This window comes from Macrobrachium rosenbergii, chromosome 19 (assembly GCF_040412425.1).
Source record: "Macrobrachium rosenbergii isolate ZJJX-2024 chromosome 19, ASM4041242v1, whole genome shotgun sequence".
Taxonomy (NCBI): domain Eukaryota; kingdom Metazoa; phylum Arthropoda; class Malacostraca; order Decapoda; family Palaemonidae; genus Macrobrachium; species Macrobrachium rosenbergii.
This window is the reverse complement of record NC_089759.1, coordinates 7,096,657-7,119,156: the sequence shown is the minus strand read 5'-3', so window position 1 is coordinate 7,119,156 and position 22,500 is coordinate 7,096,657. Positions and strand designations below refer to the sequence as shown.

The 22,500-nt window shown below is 43.9% G+C and overlaps 1 protein-coding gene across 2 annotated transcripts in view; it reads left to right on the top strand.

Moving 5' to 3' along the window:
• Positions 1–22,500, top strand: part of LOC136848611 (uncharacterized) — a 272,631-nt gene that overhangs the window by 141,626 nt on the left and 108,505 nt on the right. For both annotated transcript variants that reach the window (XM_067120993.1, XM_067120992.1), the window contains exon 3: positions 20,320–20,342. In XM_067120993.1, the coding sequence (XP_066977094.1) occupies positions 20,320–20,342 (23 nt within the window). The remainder of the gene's footprint in view (positions 1–20,319; positions 20,343–22,500) is intronic.

Below are 22,500 nucleotides of genomic sequence, written 5' to 3'. Positions count from 1 at the left end.
AGTAAAATTAGAGCGCGGAAATTGTAACACCATTGGAATGAGCAGCAAAAGTGGAGCACGGAAATTGTAACAGCACTGGAATGAGCAGTAAAATTGGAGCACGGAAATTGTAACAGCATTGGAATGAGCAGCAAAAGTGGAGCATGGAAATTGTAATAGCATTGGAATGAGCAGTAAAAGTGGAGCACACAAGTTGTAACAGCATTGGAATGAGCAGCAAAAGTGGAGCACGGAAATTGTAACTGCATTAGAATGAGCAGTAAAATTGGAGCACGGAGAATTGTAACAGCATTGGAATGAGCAGTAAAACTGGAGCACGGAAATTGTAACAGCATTAGAATGAGCAGCAAAAGTGGAGCACGGAAATTGTAACAGCACTGGAATGAGCAGTAAAATTGGAGCACGGAAATTGTAACAGCATTGGGATGAGCAGCAAAAGTGGAGCATGGAAATTGTAACAGCATTGGAATGAGCAGTAAGAGTGGAGCACGGAAATTGTAACAGCATTGGGATGAGCAGCAAAAGTGGAGCATGGAAATTGTAATAGCATTGGAATGAGCAATAAAAGTGGAGCACGGAAATTGTAACAGCATTGGAATGAGCGGTAAAAGTGGAGCACAGAAATTGTAACAGCATTGGAATGAGCAGCAAAAATGGAGCACGGAAATTGTAACAGCATTAAAATGAGCAGTAAAAATGGAGCACGGAAATTGTAACAGCATTAGAATGAGCAGTAAAATTGGAACACGGAAATTGCAACAGCATTAGAATGAACAGTAAAAGTGGAGCACGCAAATTGTAACAGCATTAGAATGAGCAGTAAAAGTGGAGCACGGAAATTGTAACAGCATTAGAATGAGCAGTAAAAGTGGAGCATGGAAATTGTAACAGCATTAGAATGAGCAGTAAAAGTGGAGCACAGAAATTGTAACAGCATTAGAATGAGCAGTAAAAGTGGAGCACAGATATTGTAACGGCATTAGAATGAGCAGTAACAGGAGTACTGTGAGGGAGAGGAACTCTTGAACACACAATTCTCGTTCTAGGTTAAGATTCCAGCTTGCCTTCGAAAATCTGACATTTCTGTACCGTCAGTGATTAATGCTTCTGTTGTATTCTGTCTGTAATTGTGATTACTCAGTTGCTTTGTTATTAAGCTCAGTGCTGCAGGTAGATCCATTTCTTTGCTTAAATTCGCTTACATCTGCTTTCCTCTTACCTTGAATAGTTTCTGAGAGAGAATAATATACACTAGAGCAGTAGTTCTCAACCTTTTTTGGCCCATGCACCCTTTCACCATATGTCAGAATGTCATCCCCCCACCCCCTGCCAAATTGTCTGCCTCAAAAGGTGCATTCCAAATGATATGCAACACAATACTAACACAAACACACAGGCTAGTGGAGAGAAAGGCCAGCGTGACCTCTCAGTAGTGAGGACCGGTGCACACTGCGGCGTTTTGTGCATTCCTAGAGCCAGTTTGAGCCTGCCAATGTGTGGTCACATTTCCCCCCTGAAGCTCTGAAATTCCCCCCTTGCAGGAAATTCCCCCTGGTTGAGAACCACTGCACTAGAGCGGCGATGCCCTGTGGATTTAGAAAGGACATATTGAGTGGAATTAAAGCATCCTTAGGGAGAAAAGTTTTAGAATTGATTCACGTGACTCTTGTTTTCAACATCTTGCAAGAAAAAGAGTTCAAAGAAAATAAAATATCGCCTTGAGTGTGACGCCTGTATTATTATTATTATTATTATTATTATTATTATTATTATTATTATTATTATTATTACTCAGTAGATGAAAACTATTCATGTGGAACAAACCCACCACAGGGGCCATTGACTTGAAATTCAAGCTTCCAGAGCGTATGGTGTTCATTAGGAAGAAGAGGAAGTAAAGGGGAATAGATAAAGAAGAGATATCACTTATTAAAAAAGAAAAAATAAATTAATTGATAGAGAAATAGATAAGAAATATATCAAAATTCAAGAAGAATAGTACTAGGGTAGTAATGCATTGCATCTTCGCTTGAACTTGTGAAGTTCCAACTGCACGAATCCTCTGGGAGGCTGTTCCACAGTCCAACGGTAATCAAAGACATTTGGTTAAAACCCGACCAGTGGTGAATATCAAACACAACGGACGATTGACATAAGAGGCTTGGGTGTCTATAAAAGCCTCGTCCATATATTTTCATACATTGATAAGGGTGAGTAAACATACACGCGTCCCGCTTGGTTATATTAAGATACGAACAAACACACAGCCGTGTGATTATGCATTATACAACGTGGATTTACATATATATCGACAAACATGTTATAAGTCCAACTGCTATGCATTTATACATGAACACACAGAGAGAGAGAGAGAGAGAGAGAGAGAGAGCGCGAGAGAAGCACAGGGGAAGAGAGAGAGGGGAACACTGAGAGAGAGAGAGAGGAACACTGAAAGAGAGAGAGAGAGAAAGAAAGAAACAGAGAGAAAGAAAGAAACAGAGAGAGAGAGAAACAGAGAGAGAGAGAGGCCGCTGTTTCGTAAGTGGAGGACAGAACCGAAATGGCAATAGTTGGGAAGTACTTCCAGACAGCTGCTGCCAGAATGGACATTCTCTCCGGACTTCATATCCGTATCCGAAGCCAACTATGAAACCCCGCAAATAGGGTACCACATCTCTCTCTCTCTCTCCCCCTCTCTCTCTCTCTATCTCATTAAAAAGGGAGGGAAGGCCTAAACGTGACTGAGATTTTAATGAAAATATTAACTTGTGCCTAGATATACATGCCGGCAGTTCAATGAGATTTAAAAAAAAAAAATACTCATTTACGCAAATACATTTAGCGTAACTCTTGAAACAAGAATTATGTCATTCACAAGGATCAAATTTTAAATAGCAAAATACAAAAGTTTTAATGAAAGATAAAGGACACCTATATTTCAAAATCCACTTCACGATTACAATGAAACAATTTACCTCTAAGAGGATCTGATCCCACAGTCGACCAATTGAACTTCTTTCTTCAGAACAACTCAAGAAGACTCAGAATTCGACCTCTTTAGGAAGGACGAAAAGCGTCCTTCCCCTACCCCGACCCCTACCCCCCATTCCCCCTATCCCGACCTCTTTCCTCCTCCTCCCTCCCCTTTCCCTTTCCTCCTCCCCCTTCCCTTCCCCCTCGACCTCTTTTCTCTTTCCTTCTCCTCCTCTTCCTCCCCCTTTACTTCACGCTCGATCTCTTTCCTCTTTCCTCCTCCTCCTCCTCCTCCTCCTCGATCTCTTTCCTCCTCCTCCTCCTCCTCCTCCTCGATCTCTTTCCTCCTCCTCTCCTTCCCTTCCCCCACGATCCCTTTCCTCTTTCCTCCTCCTCCTCCCTCCTCCTCCTCCTCCTCCTCCTCCTCCTCCTCCTCCTCCTCCTCCTCCTTTCCCCTTATCCTGATCTCTTTCCTCCTCCTCCTCCCTTCCCCTCCTTCCTCTCCCCCTATCCAGACCTCTTCCCTCCTCCCCCCTTCTCCTCCCCTCCCCTCCTTCCCCCGCCTCAATCCTAGCGCAGAGAAGCGGAGCAATAAAACGCCATAAAGTTTTTCACAACCTGAGCAATATCTCCAAGGAACTCCATTTATATTCTGTTTCTGGGAATTGAGAAAGATCTCAATTAAGGATAAGATGTTTCTCTTGTGGTCATCTTAACGCGCCTTAAAATCCATCTCGACTTATTATGGTCTGTAAGGCTTCTCTTGCCCCTTGCGGCGTCCTTTGGGTTTTGACTTTGAAATGAAAAATGTCTGCTCCGTACGAGTGACCACGCGCGTATGGAGGTAAAATTAATGTGTTCTCATATACATGCATACGTGTGTGTATGTATGTATTGTGTAAGTGTGTGTTTATATATATATATATATATATATATATATATATATATATATACATGTATATGTGTATAGATAATATATATATGTATATATATATGTGTGTCTGTCTGTGAAGCAAGCGTCAGGTTCGTTAATGCCAGTTACTAATTACATTTAGACTACAATGAAGTAATTTTGGTCGCTAAAAGAAAACATACCATTGTACTATGAAAATGGTTTAATTGCATTTAAGTTTTGCAGACTTGTAATCCTTTTTAATTAAGTGACGCCTTAATAAATAAATAAAAAAAAATCTAACTATAAATAAAAGTCTTCAAATCATGAACTATTCTCCTGCTTAATAAAGGGCAAGTCACCCATACTGTAAAGAATGACCCTTGACCTCAACTCGGGGAAAATGGGCACGGTATGATAGAAAGGTGTTGCAGGTAAATATATCATTCCGTTAAGCCTCGATGACATAGGTCCTTCCCCAAAGCTCCCTACCCATTCACTACCTCCCTTACCTTTCTGGAGGAAGATACTAGACCACATTCCCATTCCCATTCTCTCTCTCTCTCTCTCTCTCTCTCTCTCTCTCTCTCTCTCTCATACACACGAAACACTCAACTAGTACTAGGATTCCCTTGGGAATGGATACGGGTGCCATCTTTTAAGGCCTTGCACAAAGATGTTTCTAGTGGTTTAAACACATTGCCACCATGGGAGGGAATTGCATTGATAAGTGTCCAATCGTTAGGTGGGATAATTTGCTGAGGTAACCATGTACTGAAGAGACTACAGACGTAAGCAAAATAGTAACAAAAGAGAAATAGAATAACTGAATGCGTCAGGTTAATTCGTATAATGAAAACTTCAATGGGAAGAAGACTTAGGTGCAAATAAAAACAATAAATACCGAAGGAATTGTTAATGGCTCTCCCTTTCTACCTAAGAGGACAGGGTCAAGGACGCCCTTAGATATTTGCCGAGCAGCTCAGGTTCCTTCTCTGTCTCTTCTTATTCAGTACCTCAGGGATTCGATCAGTTTTTCATCTAATTAACTAGAAGCATTGAGCAGGCCGAAGCGATATGCCTGCTTGTTCAAATGAAAAGCAACATTGCTTAGAAAACCGTTTTGGCATCAACGAACTTTTTTTACGGATTTTCTCCGAGAGGTAGTGAGTGTTTCTGATAATAATAATAATAATAATAATAATAATAATAATAATAATAATAATAATAATAATAATTATTATTATTATTATTATTATTATTATTATTATTATTATTATTATTATTATTATTATCTCATATCGTTAATTATGATGGGCTCATAAGAGAAAGTCGAGACGGAAAGTCCCAGGCACAAGGACTTTAAATACTGTCCCGAAGCATAACTTTTATGGAGTGCATTACCCACACAAAAATTAACGTAAGGATGCATCTAGTCCAGAGCGTTCCACCGAGTAAAATGTCCTAGTGAGTGTTTCTGATAATAATAATAATAATAATAATAATAATTATTATTATTATTATTATATTATTATTATTATTATTATTATTATTATTATTATTATTATTATTATTATTATTATTATTAGTATCTCATATCGTTAATTATGATGGTCTCATAAGAGAAAGTCGAGACGGAAAGTCCCAGGCACAAGGACTTTAAATACTGTCCTGAAGCATAACTTTTATGGAGTGCATTACCCACACAAAAATTAACGTAAGGATGCGTCTAGTCCAGAGCGTTCCACCGAGTAAAATGTCCTTAAGCGGAAGAAATGACTCCCAAAAAATTGCACATTTCTGGAGAAATGAAACGCAGACAAAAACACAGCAAAGCAAAGCACGTCACAAAAACATGACATTTTCAAGCATTAGCGTATTTCTTTTTTTTTTTTAACCTAGAGTATCAGTATCCAAAATATTGTCTGTAAAATTCCAGCTGTGCGCAAAAGAGATGAACTACTTCTGACTCTACGTTCTACGAATATAGCGTAGAAGCTCGACAGAATGTGGGATGGCTTGATCTCCAACTATTTAAGCGAGGTGCTAATTCATTCCCGCTCTCTGCTAATGAAGTCTCCTGAATTTCAGGTGTCACTGTTTCCTATAACTCCTCTCTCTCTCTCTCTCTCTCTCTCTCTCTCTCTCTCTCTCTCTCTCTCTCTCTCTCTCTCTGCAGGCTGAAGATTCCCCTTTGGATTGAATTGAATTGAACTGAATATAGAATTTATGCCAAAGGCCAAGCACTGGGACCTATGAGATCATTCAGCGCTGAAACGGAAATTGACAGTAAAAGGGCTGAAAGGCGTAAAAGGAGGAAAACCTCGCAATTGCACTGTGAATCAATCGTTAGGAGAGGGTGGAAAGTAAGATGGAGGAAAGCGAATATGAAAGGAGGTACAGTAAAAGTAACGAAAGGGGTTGCAGCTTCGTGCCGAAGGCACGCTGCAAAGAACCTTAAGTAATGCCTACACTGCAATGCATGAGGTGCACTGACGGCACTAACCGCCCCCCCCCCCCTCTCCTGTCTTTTTAACTCCTTGTTTGTATTTTGGAAAAATACAGTCTCTCATTTACATTATTGTGGCTTTTTACTCACTATTTCCAGTCACAGTATAGGGATACACCATAGATTACTGGTTTTGCTTTCTCCTGAAGCACCAAAGTTATTCAAGCACTGACTGGCGCTTACAATCAACTGATAGGACATCGAGAGAAAACTGAATGAAAGTTACCCAGTAAGTACTGGCCATCAGACCCAGTACTTCTAAACATACTTTACAAATGTATTATCACTCAATCGTTCAAAGAAAATATGATGAATTAAGTAGCTGTAAATAGGTCTATGCTTACACAGAATCAGATTTTGCTCTCTCTCTCTCTCTCTCTCTCTCTCTCTCTCTCTCTCTCTCTCTCTCTCTCTCTCTACTTCTAAAACATACTTTGCAAATGTATTATTACTCAATCTTTCAAAGAAAATTGATGAATTAAGTGGATATATATAGGCCCATACACAGCAGCAGATTTTGCTCGCGCTCTCTCTCTCTCTCTCTCTCTCTCTCTCTCTCTCTCTCTCTCTCTCTCTCTCTCTCTCTCTCTCTCTCCACTTCTAAAACATACTTTACAAATGTATTATCACTCAATCTTTCAAAGAAAATATGATGAATTAAGTGGCTGTAAATAGGCCTATGTTTACACAGAAGCAGATTTTGCTCTCTCTCTCTCTCTCTCTCTCTCTCTCTCTCTCTCTCTCTCTCTCTCTCTCTCTCTCTCTCTCTCTCTCTCTCTCTCTCTCTCCACTTCCAAGAACCTCATATTTTCACTGAATTCAAATTTAACAAACATATCCCATACATGAACTATTCTAAGAATATCAAAAAGTTTCACTTTTTCACTGTCTCAGTTAGAATTAAAACAACTGAATGAGTTACCATTGGTAGATGAGTATTTCTACTACAAAGAAAAAGTTTCCCCAATTTTGTCTCTGTTCAATTTAATTATAATCTTACTTGTAATTGTGGTGTTTGCAATTTTAATCAAACGTGTAGTAATTTCAAATATTGGGAAGATAAAGGAAATTAAAAAGGCCAAGGAAGAAGAATAATGTTCTTATAGACATGATTAACTACCAATTTCTTTATATATTATTGATTTTTCATTATGTATTCACTATTGCATTTAACCATTTTACAATATAATAATTCATTGTGTGTATGAATGTTTCTCTTAAGTAATAATTCATTATATAATATATGAATTTTCTACAATATAATACTGATTTATTATTTTACCATTATTGCATTAACATAAATTATAATATTCAATATATATAATTTGTCATATGCACTTAAATGTATGTTATCACTATATAGGTCAGTATCCATTTTTTTTCTTCTCACTTACTTTATATTCCTGTTATCATTTGTATTACATGTATCTATATATTTTGCATTATGGGCAATCATATAAATAATTTGTTTTGTATGTGAATTTACAACTGTCCACTTAAACTACATTTTTTATTATCACACTGAGGGCAGTGTGAGATAGCGGGACCGAATGATGTAAAGAACGATTAAATAGGGAAGTATAAGAATAGAATCTTAAAAAGAGAGAAGTGGAAAAAGATAAATTATATAGTGATCGATCGTGGAAGAATAGGGAGAGAGAAAAAAAATAAAGAGAGAGAGAGAGAGAGAGAAAGAATAAAGAGAGAAAGAGAGAGAAAAAGAATAAAGAGAGAGAGAGGGAGAGAGAAACAATTAAGCCTTGGTTGTTATGCATTACCAAGGCTAGACATATCAAGCAAGCTAAAGGCAGGAAACTGTCTTTACATGAACTCAAAAGAGTTGGCGAGTGTATCGTGCCCAAGGCCATAAAAACGATCATAAAATCTTGAACCTGTGCCGTCGCGACCTCGTCAGGAGTCAACGTTCCAGCCATATCTATAATCTCACCTTCAGTAGGAGGCGTTTACATGAATTTCCGTGAAAAGGGGCTGGACAAAGGGAAGTAATTCACAGTTTCTCCAATTAGACATTCTAGGGAGGAGCCATTAACAACTCCTCCTCAGGTCATTTCCAATCAAATCCTCTAAGGAGAGGTTTTGACAACACCCACAACTGTCCTTCCCAATCAAGCTGTTCGAGGGGAGGCCTTGCAGATAATATCTTCCAATGAGGTAACTTCAAGGGAGGAGATGGAAGATAGCAAAGAGAAGCAGGGGTTCGAGAGAAGAACGAAGCTAGAGGAGAGAGGATTGAGTCGCTAGTCACCAATACGAGAAGACACGGTACTTCCCCCCAGCTTCCGTGGTCCCAACCAGACTCTGACCGCGGGCTGCTTAACCAGACAGAAACTGAACTTTGACTAGCAAGAGTGGTTTTCAAGAGAGTAAGACTGTAACCGTAATTGTGCTTGTGTATGTAATTAACGTTCATCATTAAAGTAAGATGCTACCCATTTCGTCTCCATTACTCCTTTCTGAGAGAGATATAATTATATTTAATATAAATCCCTCCTGACTAATGGACTCGTGAGCTGGTGACTTTGAGAAGAGATGCTGTGGATGAATACGTTGCCAACTTAGAAGAAAGATGCATGTAAGAAGGGAACAGTAATAAGTCACACGAGTTATGAAAAGGAACTTATGCACGACAGTTGAAGGTGACTGGTGGTTGCTTCCAGCTTGCAACTTGCTGCCCATCAGTGTGGATGGGTGCTGGCATCTGCTGGGGTCAGGACATGGTGGGTGTCTTGTCCCTGTTGGATGCTGGTGCCTGTTTGCAGCTTGGGGGACTGGTTGGAGGTGACTGGTGGTTGCTTCCAGTTTGCCACTTGCTGCCCATCAGCTGTGGGTGGGTGCTGGCATCTGCTGGAGTTAGGACTTGGTGGGTGTCTTGGCCCTTGGGGATGCTGGTGCCTGTTTGTAGCTTGGTGGACTGGTTGGAGGTGACTGAGGGTTGCTTCCAGTTTGCCACTTGCTGATCCATCAGCTATGGGTGAATGCTGGCATCTGCTGGGGTCAAAACGTGGGTACCTTGGCACTGAGGGATGCTGGTGCCTGTTTGCTGGTGTGTGGACAGGCTGACAGTGACTGGGGGTTGCTTACAGTTTGCCGCTTGCTGACCCATCAGCTGTGGTTGGGTGCTGGCATATACTGGGGTCAGGACATGGTGGGTGTCTTGTCCCTGGTGGATGCTGGTGCCTGTTTGCAGCTGGGTGGACTAGTTGCAGGTGACTGGGGGCTGCTTCCAGTTTTACGCTTGCTGACCCATCAGCAATGGGTGGGTGCTGGCATCTTTTGGGGTCAGGATATGGTCTGTGTCTTGTCCCTGGTGGATGCTGGTGCCTGTTTGCAGCTGAGGGGACGGGTTGGAAGTAACTGGGGATTGCTTCCAGTTTGCCACTTGCTGATCCATCAACTGTAGCTGAGTGTTGTCATCTGCTGGGTCAGGACATGGTGGGTGTCTTGGCCCTGGTGGATACTGGTGCCTGTTTGTAGCTGGGTGGACTGGTTGGAGGTGACTGTGGTTGCTTCCAGTTTCCTACTAGTTGATCCATCAGGGGTGGGTTAGTACTGGCATCTGCTGGGGTCAGGACATGGTGGTTGTCTTGTCCCTTGGGGATGCTGGTGCTTGTCTGCAACTGGTTGGACTCGTTGGAGGTGACTGGGGGTTACTTCGTTTGCCGCTTGCTGACACCTCAGCAGTGGGTGGGTGCTGGCATCTGCTGGGGTCAGGATATGGTTGATGTCTTGGTCCTGAGGGATGCTGGTGCCTGTTTGCAGCTTGGTGGACTGGTTGGAGGTGACTGGTGGTTGCTTCCAGTTTGCCACTTGCTGATCCATCAGCTGTGGGTGGGTGCTGGCATCTGCTGGGTCAGGACATGATGGGCGTTTTGGTCCTGAGGGGTGCTGGTGCCTGTTTGCGGGTGGACTGGTTGGAGGTGACTGGGGTTTGCTTCCAGTTTGCCGCTCACTGACCCAACAGCTGTGGATGGGGCCTGGTATCTGCTGGAGTCAGGACTTGGTGGGTGTCTTGGCCCTGAGGGATGCTGGGTGGACTGGTTGGAGGTGACCGGGGATTGATTCCACTGCGGATGGGGGCTGCCGTCTGCTGGGGTGAGGACATGGCTGTTTCTTGGCCCTAAGGGATGCCTGTTTGCAGATAGGTGGACTGGTAGGAGATGAATTGGTGTTACTTGCAGTTTGCTGAATAAGAGAATGCCAGCCTCCCCATGAGGTAACGGCAGCACAAACGAGTGCCAGGCTATAGCGCACCTGTAAGGAACCCCAGAGGTGATGGCCACATAACAAGAATACCAGACTCCCCAAGAGGTGATGGCAGCACAATAGAGTGCCAGCCTTGATCACGACTGGATGGATCCCCAAAGGCGGTGGCTGTATGACAAGACTGCCGGCCCCCCCTGGGAGTGATGGTAGCATAACAGAAAGCCAGCCTCGAGCATGCCTAGACGGATCCCCAGAGGCAATGGCTACATAGCAGGCATGCTGGCCTTCCCAGGAGGTGACAGCAGCATAACAGAGTACCTCCTTGAGCGTTTCTGGATAGGTTCCCTGAGGTAATGGCCACATAAGAGGATGCTGGCCTCCCCAGGAAGTAACAGCAACATAACAAAGTGCCAGCCTTGAGTGCATGTGGATGGATCACGAGAGGCAGTGGCTGCATGAGAATGCCAGCCTCCTTAGGAGGTGATGGCAGCATGACACGGTGCCAGTCTTGAGCGTTCCTGGATGGATCCCCATAGCCAATGGTGCATAAGAAAATGCCAGCTTCCCCAGGAGGTGATGGCAGCATAACAAAGTGGAGGCCTATAGCGTGCCTGTAAGGATCCGCAGAGGTAATGGCTGCATAACATGAATGCTGGTCTCCCCAGTTGGTGACAGCAGCATCATGTAGTGCCAGCCTCGAGTGCGCCTGGATGGATCCCCAGAGGTGATGGCTCCATAACGTGAATGCCATCCTCCCCAGGGAGTGACAGCAGCATAAGAGAGTACCAGCCTCGAGCTCTCATGGATGGATCCCCTGAGGTGATGACCACACAAGAATGCTGGCCTCCCCAAGAGGTGACGGCCACATAACAGAGTGCCGGCCTTAAGCATGCCTGTAAGGATTCCCAGGGGCGATGGCTGCATAATAGGAATGCTAGTCTCCCCAGGATATGATGGCACCATAACAGGGTGCCAGCCTCAAGCATGCCTGGATGGATCTCCAGAGGTGATGGCCACATAACAGGAATGCCAGCCTACCCAGGAGGTGATGGCAGCATAACAGAGTGCCAGCTTCGAGCATGCCTGGGTGGCAGCATAACAGGGTGCCAGCCTCGAACATGATTGGATGGATCCCCAGAAGCGATGGCCGCATAAGAGAATGCCAACCTCCACAGGAGGTGACGGCAGAGTAACGGAGTACAAGCCTTAACCAACGGGCCCAGTCTTCCCCACTGGAGCAGGCAGACAAACTCCATCGGCGGGGCCAGTGGCTGCTCTTCTCCACCGGGGCAGGTGGACAGACTTCGCCGGCGGAGCCAGTGGTTGCCCCTTCCCACTGGGTCATGCAGACAGACTGTCAACGGGTGCCAGCAGCTGCCCTTCCCCAGCAGGGGAGGCAGACGGACTCCAATGGTGGGGCCAATGGCTGGTTTCGCCTGCTTAGATGGGGAGGGGCAGCCACTGGTCCCTGCTGGTTGAGCCCTTCCACCCTTTTTAGTGGGGGGTGGTAGCCACTGGCCCCCTCTGGTTAAGCCCTTCCTCCTTCTTTGGTGGGGAGGGGCAGCCACTGGTCCCCGCCAGTGGAGCCCTACCGCCTGCTTCGGTGGGTAGGGGCAGTCATTGGTACCAGGCAGTAGAGCCCTTCCACCTGCTTTGGTGGGGAGGGGCAACCACTGGTCCCCACCGGTGGAGCTTCAGTGGGGAGGGGCAACCACTGGCCTCCGCTGGTGGAGCCCTTTCACATGCTTTGGTTGGAAGGGCCAGCCAATGGCCTCCACTGGTGGAGCCCTTCCGCCCCCTTTGGTGTTGAGGGACAGCCATTGCTCACCTCTGGTGAAGACCTTCCCACCTACATCTGTGGGGAGGGCCAGGCACTGGCCTCCGCTGGTGGAACCCTTTCACATGCTTTGGTTGGAAAGGCCAGCCACTGGCCTCTACTGGTGGAGCCCTTCCACCCCCTTTGGTGTTGAGGGACAGCCACTGCTCCCCTCTGGTGAAGACCTTCCCACCTGCTTCTGGTAGAGCCCTTCCACATGCCAATGGGAAACTAGACGGAGCTGAACATCACCTGGACCTGTGGTCAAGGCTGGCAAATGGACAGTGGTTGGGGAGATGCTGGAGTTCACTGGCCCTGGAATGCAGGCAGGAAACTGAACATTGGATTGGAACATCAACTGGACTTGTGGCCAAGGCTGCTGAATGGACAGTGGTTGGGGGGCCCGCTGGAATTTCACTGGCCCTGGAATGCTGACTGGAAATTGGACATGAATGCTGAACATCAACTGGAGCTGTGGCCAAGGCTGCTGAATGGACGGTGGTTGGGAGCTGCTGGAAGTTCACTGGCTCTGGAATGTTGACTGGAAACTGGATGTGGTAGCTGAACATCACCTGTACTTGTGGCAAAGGCTAGCAAATGGACAGAGGTTGGGGGGCTGTTGGAAGTTCACTGACTCAGGAATGCCGACTGGAAAGAGGGAGTGGGGGCTTCACACGGGCTTATGGCCAAAGCTGGAAAATGGACAGCAGTTGAGGAGGCATTGGGAGTTCACTGGCCCTGGAATACCAACTGGAAACTGAATGTGGGAGATGAACATCACCTGAACTTGTGGCCAAGGCTGCCGAATTGACAGAGGTTAGGGGGTCACTGGAAGATTAGTAGCCCTGGAATGTTGAATAGAAACTGGACGTGGGAGCTGAACATCAACTGGACCTGTGGCCAAGGCTGGTGAATGGACAGGGATTGGGGAGCCATTGTAAATTCACTGGCCCTGGAATGCCAACTGAAAACTGGACATAGGGCTGAACATCACATGGACCCGTGACCAAGGCAGGCAAATAGACGAAGGTTGGGAGGCCGCTGGAAGTTCACTGGCCCTGGAATGCCAACTGGAAACTGGAAGCGGGAGCTGAACGCCACCTGGACTTGTGGCCAAGGCTGGCAAATGGACAGTGGTTGGGGGGCCAATGCAAGTCATTGGCCTGGTAATGCTGACTAGAAACTGGACATGGGAGCTGAGCATCACCTGGACTTGTGGCCAGGACTGGAGAATGGACAGTGGTTGATGAGTGGTTGATGACCCAATGAAAGTTCAGGGGCGGCCAGAAGTTCACGGGCCGCTGGAAGTTCACTGGCCCTGGAATGACATCTGGAAACTAGACGTGGGAACTGAACATCACCTAGAGCTGTGGCCAAGGCTGCCGAATGGACAGCTGTTGGGGGGCTACTAGAAGTTGACTGGTCCTGGAATGCAGACTAGAAACTGGATGTGCAAGCTGGACATCAACTGCACTTGCGGCAAAGGCTAGCAAATGGACAGAGGTTGGGGGGCTGCCGGAAGTTCACTGGCCTCGGAATGCCGTCTGGAAACTGGATGTGGAAGATGAACATCACCTGGATTTGTGGCCTAGGCTGCTGAATTGACAGAGGTTAGGGGTCGCTGGAAAATTAGTAGCCCTGGAATGCTGGATAGAAATTGGACGTGGGAGCTGAACATCAACTCGGCCTGTAGCCAAGGCTGACGAATGGACAGGGATTGGGAAGCCTCTGTAAGTTCACTGGCCCTGGAATGCCGACTAAAAACTGGCCATGGGAGCTGAACATCACATGGACCCATGACCAAAGTTGGCTAATGGACAGAGGTTGGGAGGCTGCTGGAAGTTTGCTGGCTCTGGAATGCCGACTGGAAACTGGAAGTGGGAGCTGTACATCACCTGGACTTGTGGCCAAGGCTGGCAAATGGACAATGGTTGATGGGGTGCTGGAAGTTCAGGGGTGGCTGGAACTTCAGGGGCAGCTGGAAATTCATGGGCCACTGGAAGTTCACTGGCCCTGGAATTATGTCTGGAACTAGACGTGGGAGCCGAACATCACCTGGACTTGTGGTTAAGGCTGCGGAATGGACAATGGTTAGGGGGCTGCTGGAAGTTCACTGGCCCTGGAATGCTGACTGGAAACTGGATGTGGGGGCTGAGCATCACCTGGACTTGTGGCCAAGGCTGGCAAATGGACAGTGGTTGGGAGACCGCTGGGTGTTCGCTGGCCCTGGAATGCCGACTGGAAACTGGACATGGGAGCTGAATATCACCTGGACTTATGGCCAAGGCTGCAGAATGGACAGCAGCTAGGGGCTGCTGGAAGTTCATTGGCCCTGGAATGCCGGCTGGAAACTGGACGTGGGAGCTGAACATCACCTGGACTTGTGGCCTAGGCTGCTGAATTGACAGAGGTTAGGGGTCGCTGGAAAATTAGTAGCCCTGGAATGCTGGATAGAAATTGGACGTGGGAGCTGAACATCAACTCGGCCTGTAGCCAAGGCTGACGAATGGACAGGGATTGGGAAGCCTCTGTAAGTTCACTGGCCCTGGAATGCCGACTAAAAACTGGCCATGGGAGCTGAACATCACATGGACCCATGACCAAAGTTGGCTAATGGACAGAGGTTGGGAGGCTGCTGGAAGTTTGCTGGCTCTGGAATGCCGACTGGAAACTGGAAGTGGGAGCTGTACATCACCTGGACTTGTGGCCAAGGCTGGCAAATGGACAATGGTTGATGGGGTGCTGGAAGTTCAGGGTGGCTGGAACTTCAGGGGCAGCTGGAAATTCATGGGCCACTGGAAGTTCACTGGCCCTGGAATTATGTCTGGAACTAGACGTGGGAGCCGAACATCACCTGGACTTGTGGTTAAGGCTGCGGAATGGACAATGGTTAGGGGGCTGCTGGAAGTTCACTGGCCCTGGAATGCTGACTAGAAACTGGATGTGGGGGCTGAGCATCACCTGGACTTGTGGCCAAGGCTGGCAAATGGACAGTGGTTGGGAGACCGCTGGGTGTTCGCTGGCCCTGGAATGCCGACTGGAAACTGGACATGGGAGCTGAATATCACCTGGACTTATGGTCAAGGCTGCAGAATGGACAGCAGCTAGGGGCTGCTGGAAGTTCATTGGCCCTGGAATGCCGGCTGGAAACTGGACGTGGGAGCTGAACATCACCTGGACTTGTGGCCAAGGCTGATGAATGGACAACAGTTGCAGGGCTGCTGGAAGTTCACTTGCCCTGAAATGCCAGCTAGAAACTGGATGTGAGAGCTGAACATCACCTAGGCTTGTGGCCAAGACTGACAAATGGACAGGGGTAGGGCGCCGCTGGTAGTTCGCTGGCCCTGGAATGCTGACTGGAAACTGGATGTGGGAGATGAACATCACCTAGACTTGTGGCCAAGGCTGCTGAATTAACAGAGGTTAGGGTGTCACTAGAATGCTGACTTGAAACTGGATGGACGAGGGAGCTGAACATCACCTGGACTTGTGGCCAAGGCTGGCTAATGGACAGCAGTTGGGGGCCATTGGAAGTTCACTGGCTCTGTAATGTTCATGGCCGCTGGAAGTTCACTGGCCCTGGAATGATGGCTGGAAATGGATGTGGAAGCTGAACTTTACACAGACTTGTGGCCAAGGCTGCTGAATGGACAGCGGTTGGTGGGCTGCTGGAAGTTCACCGGCCCTGGAAAGCTGACAGGAAACTGGACGTGGGAGCTGAACATCACCTGGACTTGTGGCCAAGGCTTGTGAATGGACAGCTTTTGGGGAGTTGCTGGAAGTTCACTGGCCCTGAAATGCCAACTGAAAACTGGACATGGGAGCTGAACATCACCTGGACTTGTGGCCAAGGCTGCCAAGCGGACAGCGGCTGGGGGGCCACTGGAAGTTCACTTGCCCTGGTAGGGTTGGGGGGCCACTGGAAGTTCACTGGCCCTGGTATGCCAACTGGAAACTGTATGTGTGAGCTGAAAATCAGCTGGACTTGAGGACAAGGCTGGCAAATGGACAGCAGTTGGCCGCTGGAAGTTCATTGGTCCTGGGATGCCGACTGGAAACTGGATGTGGGAGCTGAACATCACCTGACTTGTGGCCAAGGCTGGCTAATGGACAGCTGTCGGGAGGTTGCTGGAAGTTCACTGGCCCTGGAATGTCAACTGGAAAGTGGAAGTGGGAGTTGGACATCACCTGGACTTGTGGCCAAGGCTGATGAATGGACTGTGGTCGGGGTGAGCACTGCCTTAACATTAAGAGTAGTCTACAGATTCTAGTGTTTTGAGAAAACGTTACCTTCCACTAGCTATGCAGAAAATTCACGGAAGTTACATAAACAATAACTTAGTTGTGCTCATACGGTCTTGTGTCTCCAAATTTATGAAATATAATTTTGAAATACGCTGACAAAGGTAACGTGCTTTTAGTTAATTAAGACAAAAAGTTTCATGTAACATTTTATGAATAAATAAATATCCTTAAAATTCCCCAATCAAAGTAGTCTAATAGCCTCTCTGAAATTGTGTTCATAAATAAATAACAAATTCAAAAAAATCTTCCCCCCTTTCCCTAAGGCTGCGGGAAGCCTACAACCTAGACGACGATTTTCAAGTCTGGCATTTTCACTTATAATGCTCAATGTCAAGGGCTTTGTTTATTGCCAGAAATGCACCAAATGTCTTAAATGTGATAAATCACACTTTAAGGGAGTGCGTTCTATAAACCGGAATGGCTTTGGGAATCGTTCCTATGGAAAGTAGCTTTGTCTGAGATGAAAATAGCGAAAAGAATTTTTTTTTGGGGGGTGTGGTGGGAAGGGAGGGAAAATGCACCTCAGTGACATCTTTTCCTGATTACTTGAATTTTGGTAATCTCTTTTGAGATAAGCTTCAAGGTTTGCGGAGGTCTGCATCTGGTTATGAGAACAGTCATTGAGAGATCAGAAGCTGTGAGCTTTTTTTCTCTTTACAATCTTCAAGGCTAGTAGAGGTCTTTATCTGGTTACGACATCAGTCATTGAGAGATCAGAAGCTGTAAGCCTTTTCTCTCTTTACAATCTTCAAGGCTAATAGAGGTCTTTATCTGGTTACGAGAACTATAACTGAGAGACCAGAAGCTGTAAGCTTTTTTTTCTCTTTACAATCTTCAAGGTTTCTAGAGGTCTTTATCTGGTTACAAGAACAGTCATTGAGAGATCAGAAGCTGTAAGCTTTTTTTTTTCCTCTTTACAATCTTCAAGGTTTGTAGATGTCTTTATCTGGTTACGAGAACAGTCATTGAGAGATCAGAAGCTGTAAGACTTTTCTCTCTTTACAATCTTCAAGGCTAGTAGAGGTCTTTATCTGGTTACGAGAACAATCACTGAGAGATCAGAAGCTGTAAGCTTTTTTTCTCTTTACAATCTTCAAGGTTAGTAGAGGTCTTTACCTGGTTACAAGATCAGTCACTGAGAGATTAGAAGCTGTAAGCCTTTCTCTCTTTGCAATCTTGAAGGCTAGTAGAGGTCTTTATCTGGTTACAAGAACAGTCATTGAGAGATCAGAAGCTGTAAGCTTTTTTTTTTTTCCTTTTACAATCTTCGAGGTTTGTAAAGGTCTTTATCTGGTTACGAGAACAGTCATTGAGAGATCAGAAGCTGTAAGCCTTTTCTCTTTTTACAATCTTCAAGGCTAGTAAAGGTCTTTATCTGGTTATGAGAACAGTCATTTAGAGATCAGAAGCTGTAAGCTTTTTTTTTTTCTCTTTACAATCTTCAAGGTTTGTAGAGGTCTTTATCTGGTTATGAGAACAGTCATTGAGAGATCAGAAGCTACAATAAGCTGTAGGTCCCGTTGCTAAGTAACCAGTTGGTTCTTAGCCAGGTAAAATAAGTCTAATCCTTCGGGCCAGCCCTAGGAGAGCTGTTAATCAGCTCAGTGGTCTGGTAAAACTAAGGTATACTTAACTTTGTAAGCCTTTTTTCTCTCTTTACAATCTTCAAGGTTTGTAGAGGTCTTTATCTGGTTATGAGAACAGTCATTGAGAGATCAGAAGCTGTAAGCCTTTTTTCTCTCTTTACAATCTTCAAGGTTTGTAGAGGTCTTTATCCGGTTACGAGAACGGTGATTGAGAGATCAGAAGCTGTGAGCTTTTTTTTCTCTTTACAATCTTCAAGGTTTGTAGATGTCTTTATATGGTTACAAGAACAGTCATGGAGAGATCAGAAGCTGTAAGCTTTTTTCTCTCTCTCTTTACGATCTTGAAGGCTAGTAGAGGTCTTTATGTGGTTACAAGAACAATCACTGAGAGATCAGAAGCTGTAAGCTTTTTTTCTCTTTACAATCTTCAAGGCTAGTAGAGGTCTTTATCTGGTTATGAGAACAGTCATTGAGAGATCAGAGGCTGTAAGCCTTTTTTCTCTACAATCTTCAAGGTTTGTAGAGGTCTTTATCTGGTTATGAGAACAGTCATTGAGAGATCAGAAGCTGTAAGCCTTTTTTCTCTCTTTACAATCTTCAAGGTTTGTAGAGGTCTTTATCCGGTTACGAGAACGGTGATTGAGAGATCAGAAGCTGTGAGCTTTTTTTTCTCTTTACAATCTTCAAGGTTTGTAGATGTCTTTTTATGGTTACAAGAACAGTCATGGAGAGATCAGAAGCTGTAAGCTTTTTTCTCTCTCTCTTTACGATCTTGAAGGCTAGTGGAAGTCTTTATGTGGTTACAAGAACAATCACTGAGAGATCAGAAGCTGTAAGCTTTTTTTTCTCTTTACAATCTTCAAGGCTAGTAGAGGTCTTTATCTTGTTACGAGAACAGTCAGTGAGAGATCAGAAGCTATAAGCTTTTTTTTCTCTTTACAATCTTCAAGGTTTTTAGAGGTCTTTATGTGGTTACGAGAACAATCACTGAGAGATCAGCAGCTGTAAGCATTTTTTTTCTCTCTTTACAATCTTCAAGGCTAGTAGAGGTCTTTATCAGGTTACGAGAACAGTCATTGAGAAATCAGAAGCTGTGAGCTTTTTTTCTCTCTTTACAATCTTCAAGGCTAGTAGAGGTCTTTACCTGGTTACGAGAACAGTCACTGAGAAATCAGAAGCTGTAAGCCTTTGTTTTCAGTAAACAGATAGAAGATACAGTTTTTCTTTACCATTTAAGGTAAACATCAAGTTACTTGAGAATGCCTGAACTGTGCCGATCTTCCATTCCCGATCAATCTCTTGTTTTTCCACGTCAAAAGAAAAAGAACGAAGGTATGAAATGCGACGCAAGCATCAAAGCAAGCACATACCTAGGGAGCACAGACATCAAAGTTGAGCAGACAGACAAACAACTTGGTTTCAGGAGCAAACAAACAGTATCATTAACGGAAGTGTAGAATCACATTCCTGACACATTTGTTTCTCATGGAACGTTTTTCGTAAAATTTAGAAAACATGGAAAACTGTAATTATTTCTCTCTCTCTCTCTCTCTCTCTCTCTCTCTCTCTCTCTCTCTCTCTCTGTGTGTGTGTGTGTTGTTTTTAATACTATTTAATTTGGAGATCGATTACTCATGTCTTTTAACTCTCTCTCTCTCTCTCTCTCTCTCTCTCTCTCTCTCTCTCTCTCTCTCTCTCTCTCTCTCTCATAAAATGTTTTGTATTAATCTATATTAAGACGTCCAATAAACTTTAAATCATTGACGTTTTATCGAGACAGTTCCCTCTTGAAATGAAAAATAATATATAAACAATTTTCGGTTCCTCTTTATATACAATTTTTTATTTTAATTTGTGGCTCAATTTAAGTTTAGGTTTATTATGTATATTGATTTCAAGTATTCCCAAGTGTAGATTTCAGATTTTAACGTATTTTTCTAAATCAGTAAATAGTTGACACTTAAAATAATATATGTCAGATTTTCTCATTAATTTTCATTTTCTTCCTTTGCAGATGGCAAGATTTTCCCATCAGAGGTAAGTTGCCTTAGTAACGTTGTTACCCATTTCTAATTGTAAGGGTAAAGGATGGGTGGTGATTTGATTAGACGTCGACCTCTCGTAAATATATTGCAGAAATAATTGTGAAATAAGATACAGTCTTTGAAGAGTGGCGAGTAAGGTTAAATTTGCATTTGGGAAAAAGTGCAAATATTCGAAAGTCGATTCTTTTGGAACGTAATATGATTTGACTTCGACTTTTGTAAACTAGATACCACGAGAGATCGCAAGAGGCTTATTTGCCTCTTAACATCTGTCTGTAAAATATTCTATTTTATGATTTTTATTGACGTCATCTCCATGTCTATCTTCGTGCATTTGCTAAGTACAAACATGAAGAACATCTCCCTGTGGGTCCCTCCGTTCAATATGCATCTTCCCACGAGTGCAAAAGCAATTTGCTTGCAACATCTGCCTGTTATCCCAGACTCTCCACTTCTTTATACTTGCGCCGTTCGGGAAATTATGTACAGCAGAACAAGTGTATAGTTTCCTACGTGCTTTTATACATACATGCATACATACATACATATGTATGTATGTATGTATGTATATATATATATATATATATATATATATATATATATATATATATATATATATATATATATATATATATATATATATTTGTGTTAATGTGCATGTAGGCAAGCCCGGATGAATTTTTGTATATCTGGCTATATATCTATTTATCTATCTATATATATATATATATATATATATATATATGTGTGTGTGTGTGTGTGTATGTGTATTTATATATGCATGTATATGTGTGTGTGTACATATTCAACAATGAATCGTTTGCCCACACTCTTTCCTTCCACCAAAAGAGCCTTTCATCGCTCTCAAAAGCTTATCTTGTATGCAATTCTTCTTCAGTATTTTCCACATTGCGTCTCCATTGATTCATCATAGGATTTCCTTAGGTTCATTCAAGCAGTGTTCATCTTTTCTCTGTATTTTCAAACTTCTTGCATACCTTTCATGCCAAACACTTTACCCACCCACCCTTTTCCTTTCTCGAACCACAATTGTTCCCCCGTTATAAATTCTTCTGCATTCTGTCTTATTTTCTTAGTCAGAATCCTGCCATACACCACCACAGTAATGTTTTCCCGTTATAATTCTTAGATTTACATCCATCATTTTTACCTGTATGCATGGAACAATAATCCCTCGACTAATTTTTTTCAGGACCTTTTCCTTTTCTCAAACGAACCTTACAAACACTGGTCAGCTATTCACTTGCACTATCACCCTGTGCTGCAGCATCTCACTTAAAATCTCATCAACTCCAGGTGTCATACTGTTTGTTATCCTTTTAATTCATCTCCTGAAGTCCTCAAAATTAATAACTTGAAGCATTTTCAAACCTGCATCAACCAGTTCCATATTCCCCTTCTGTGTCAACCAGCCTTGAATCTCTTCCGTCCTCCCCATTTAGCTAAAGATTCACACACATGCATATATACATATATATATATATATATATATATATATATATATATATATATATATATATATATATATATATATATATATATATATATATATATATACATTGTTACATTTGGGCTTTGGCTGATGAGTTTATTAATTAATTAATGTAATTTATGTAGCCCTGCCTGCTTCGCCAATGACACGCGTATCCTGTCAATTAAAGCTCAAGTTAACCTCAAAGACAGACAATTACTTAATTGAATTAGGTCGCCAGCCGGGAACTACATAAGGGACAATGGATTACTCTGTAACAAATGGATTACATCAAACCCATTACTTCCCACTTAACCCTGACAAAGAAAGAATGTGCAGTGATAGCGAGGAAATTACATGAACTTTCGCGAACGTCGGACACAGTCAATTTTCCCTGCTCCCGTAAGAAAATATAACGCAACGAATGCCTGTACTAATACGTATCATATGCAGTTTTAGTACAAGGAAGGCTATTTCTCTTCCAAACAATGGGATCAAGACACAAGGCTGCCTGAAATTTACTTACACTTAACTTTCCCTAATTCCTTCTTACTGCACGGGAATAGCTTATGCAATTTCACTAGACAATATTAATTATATTTACACTAGACTTCATAAAAGAAATATGATTATACCAGGTTCTTGTAGATGGTGGCAA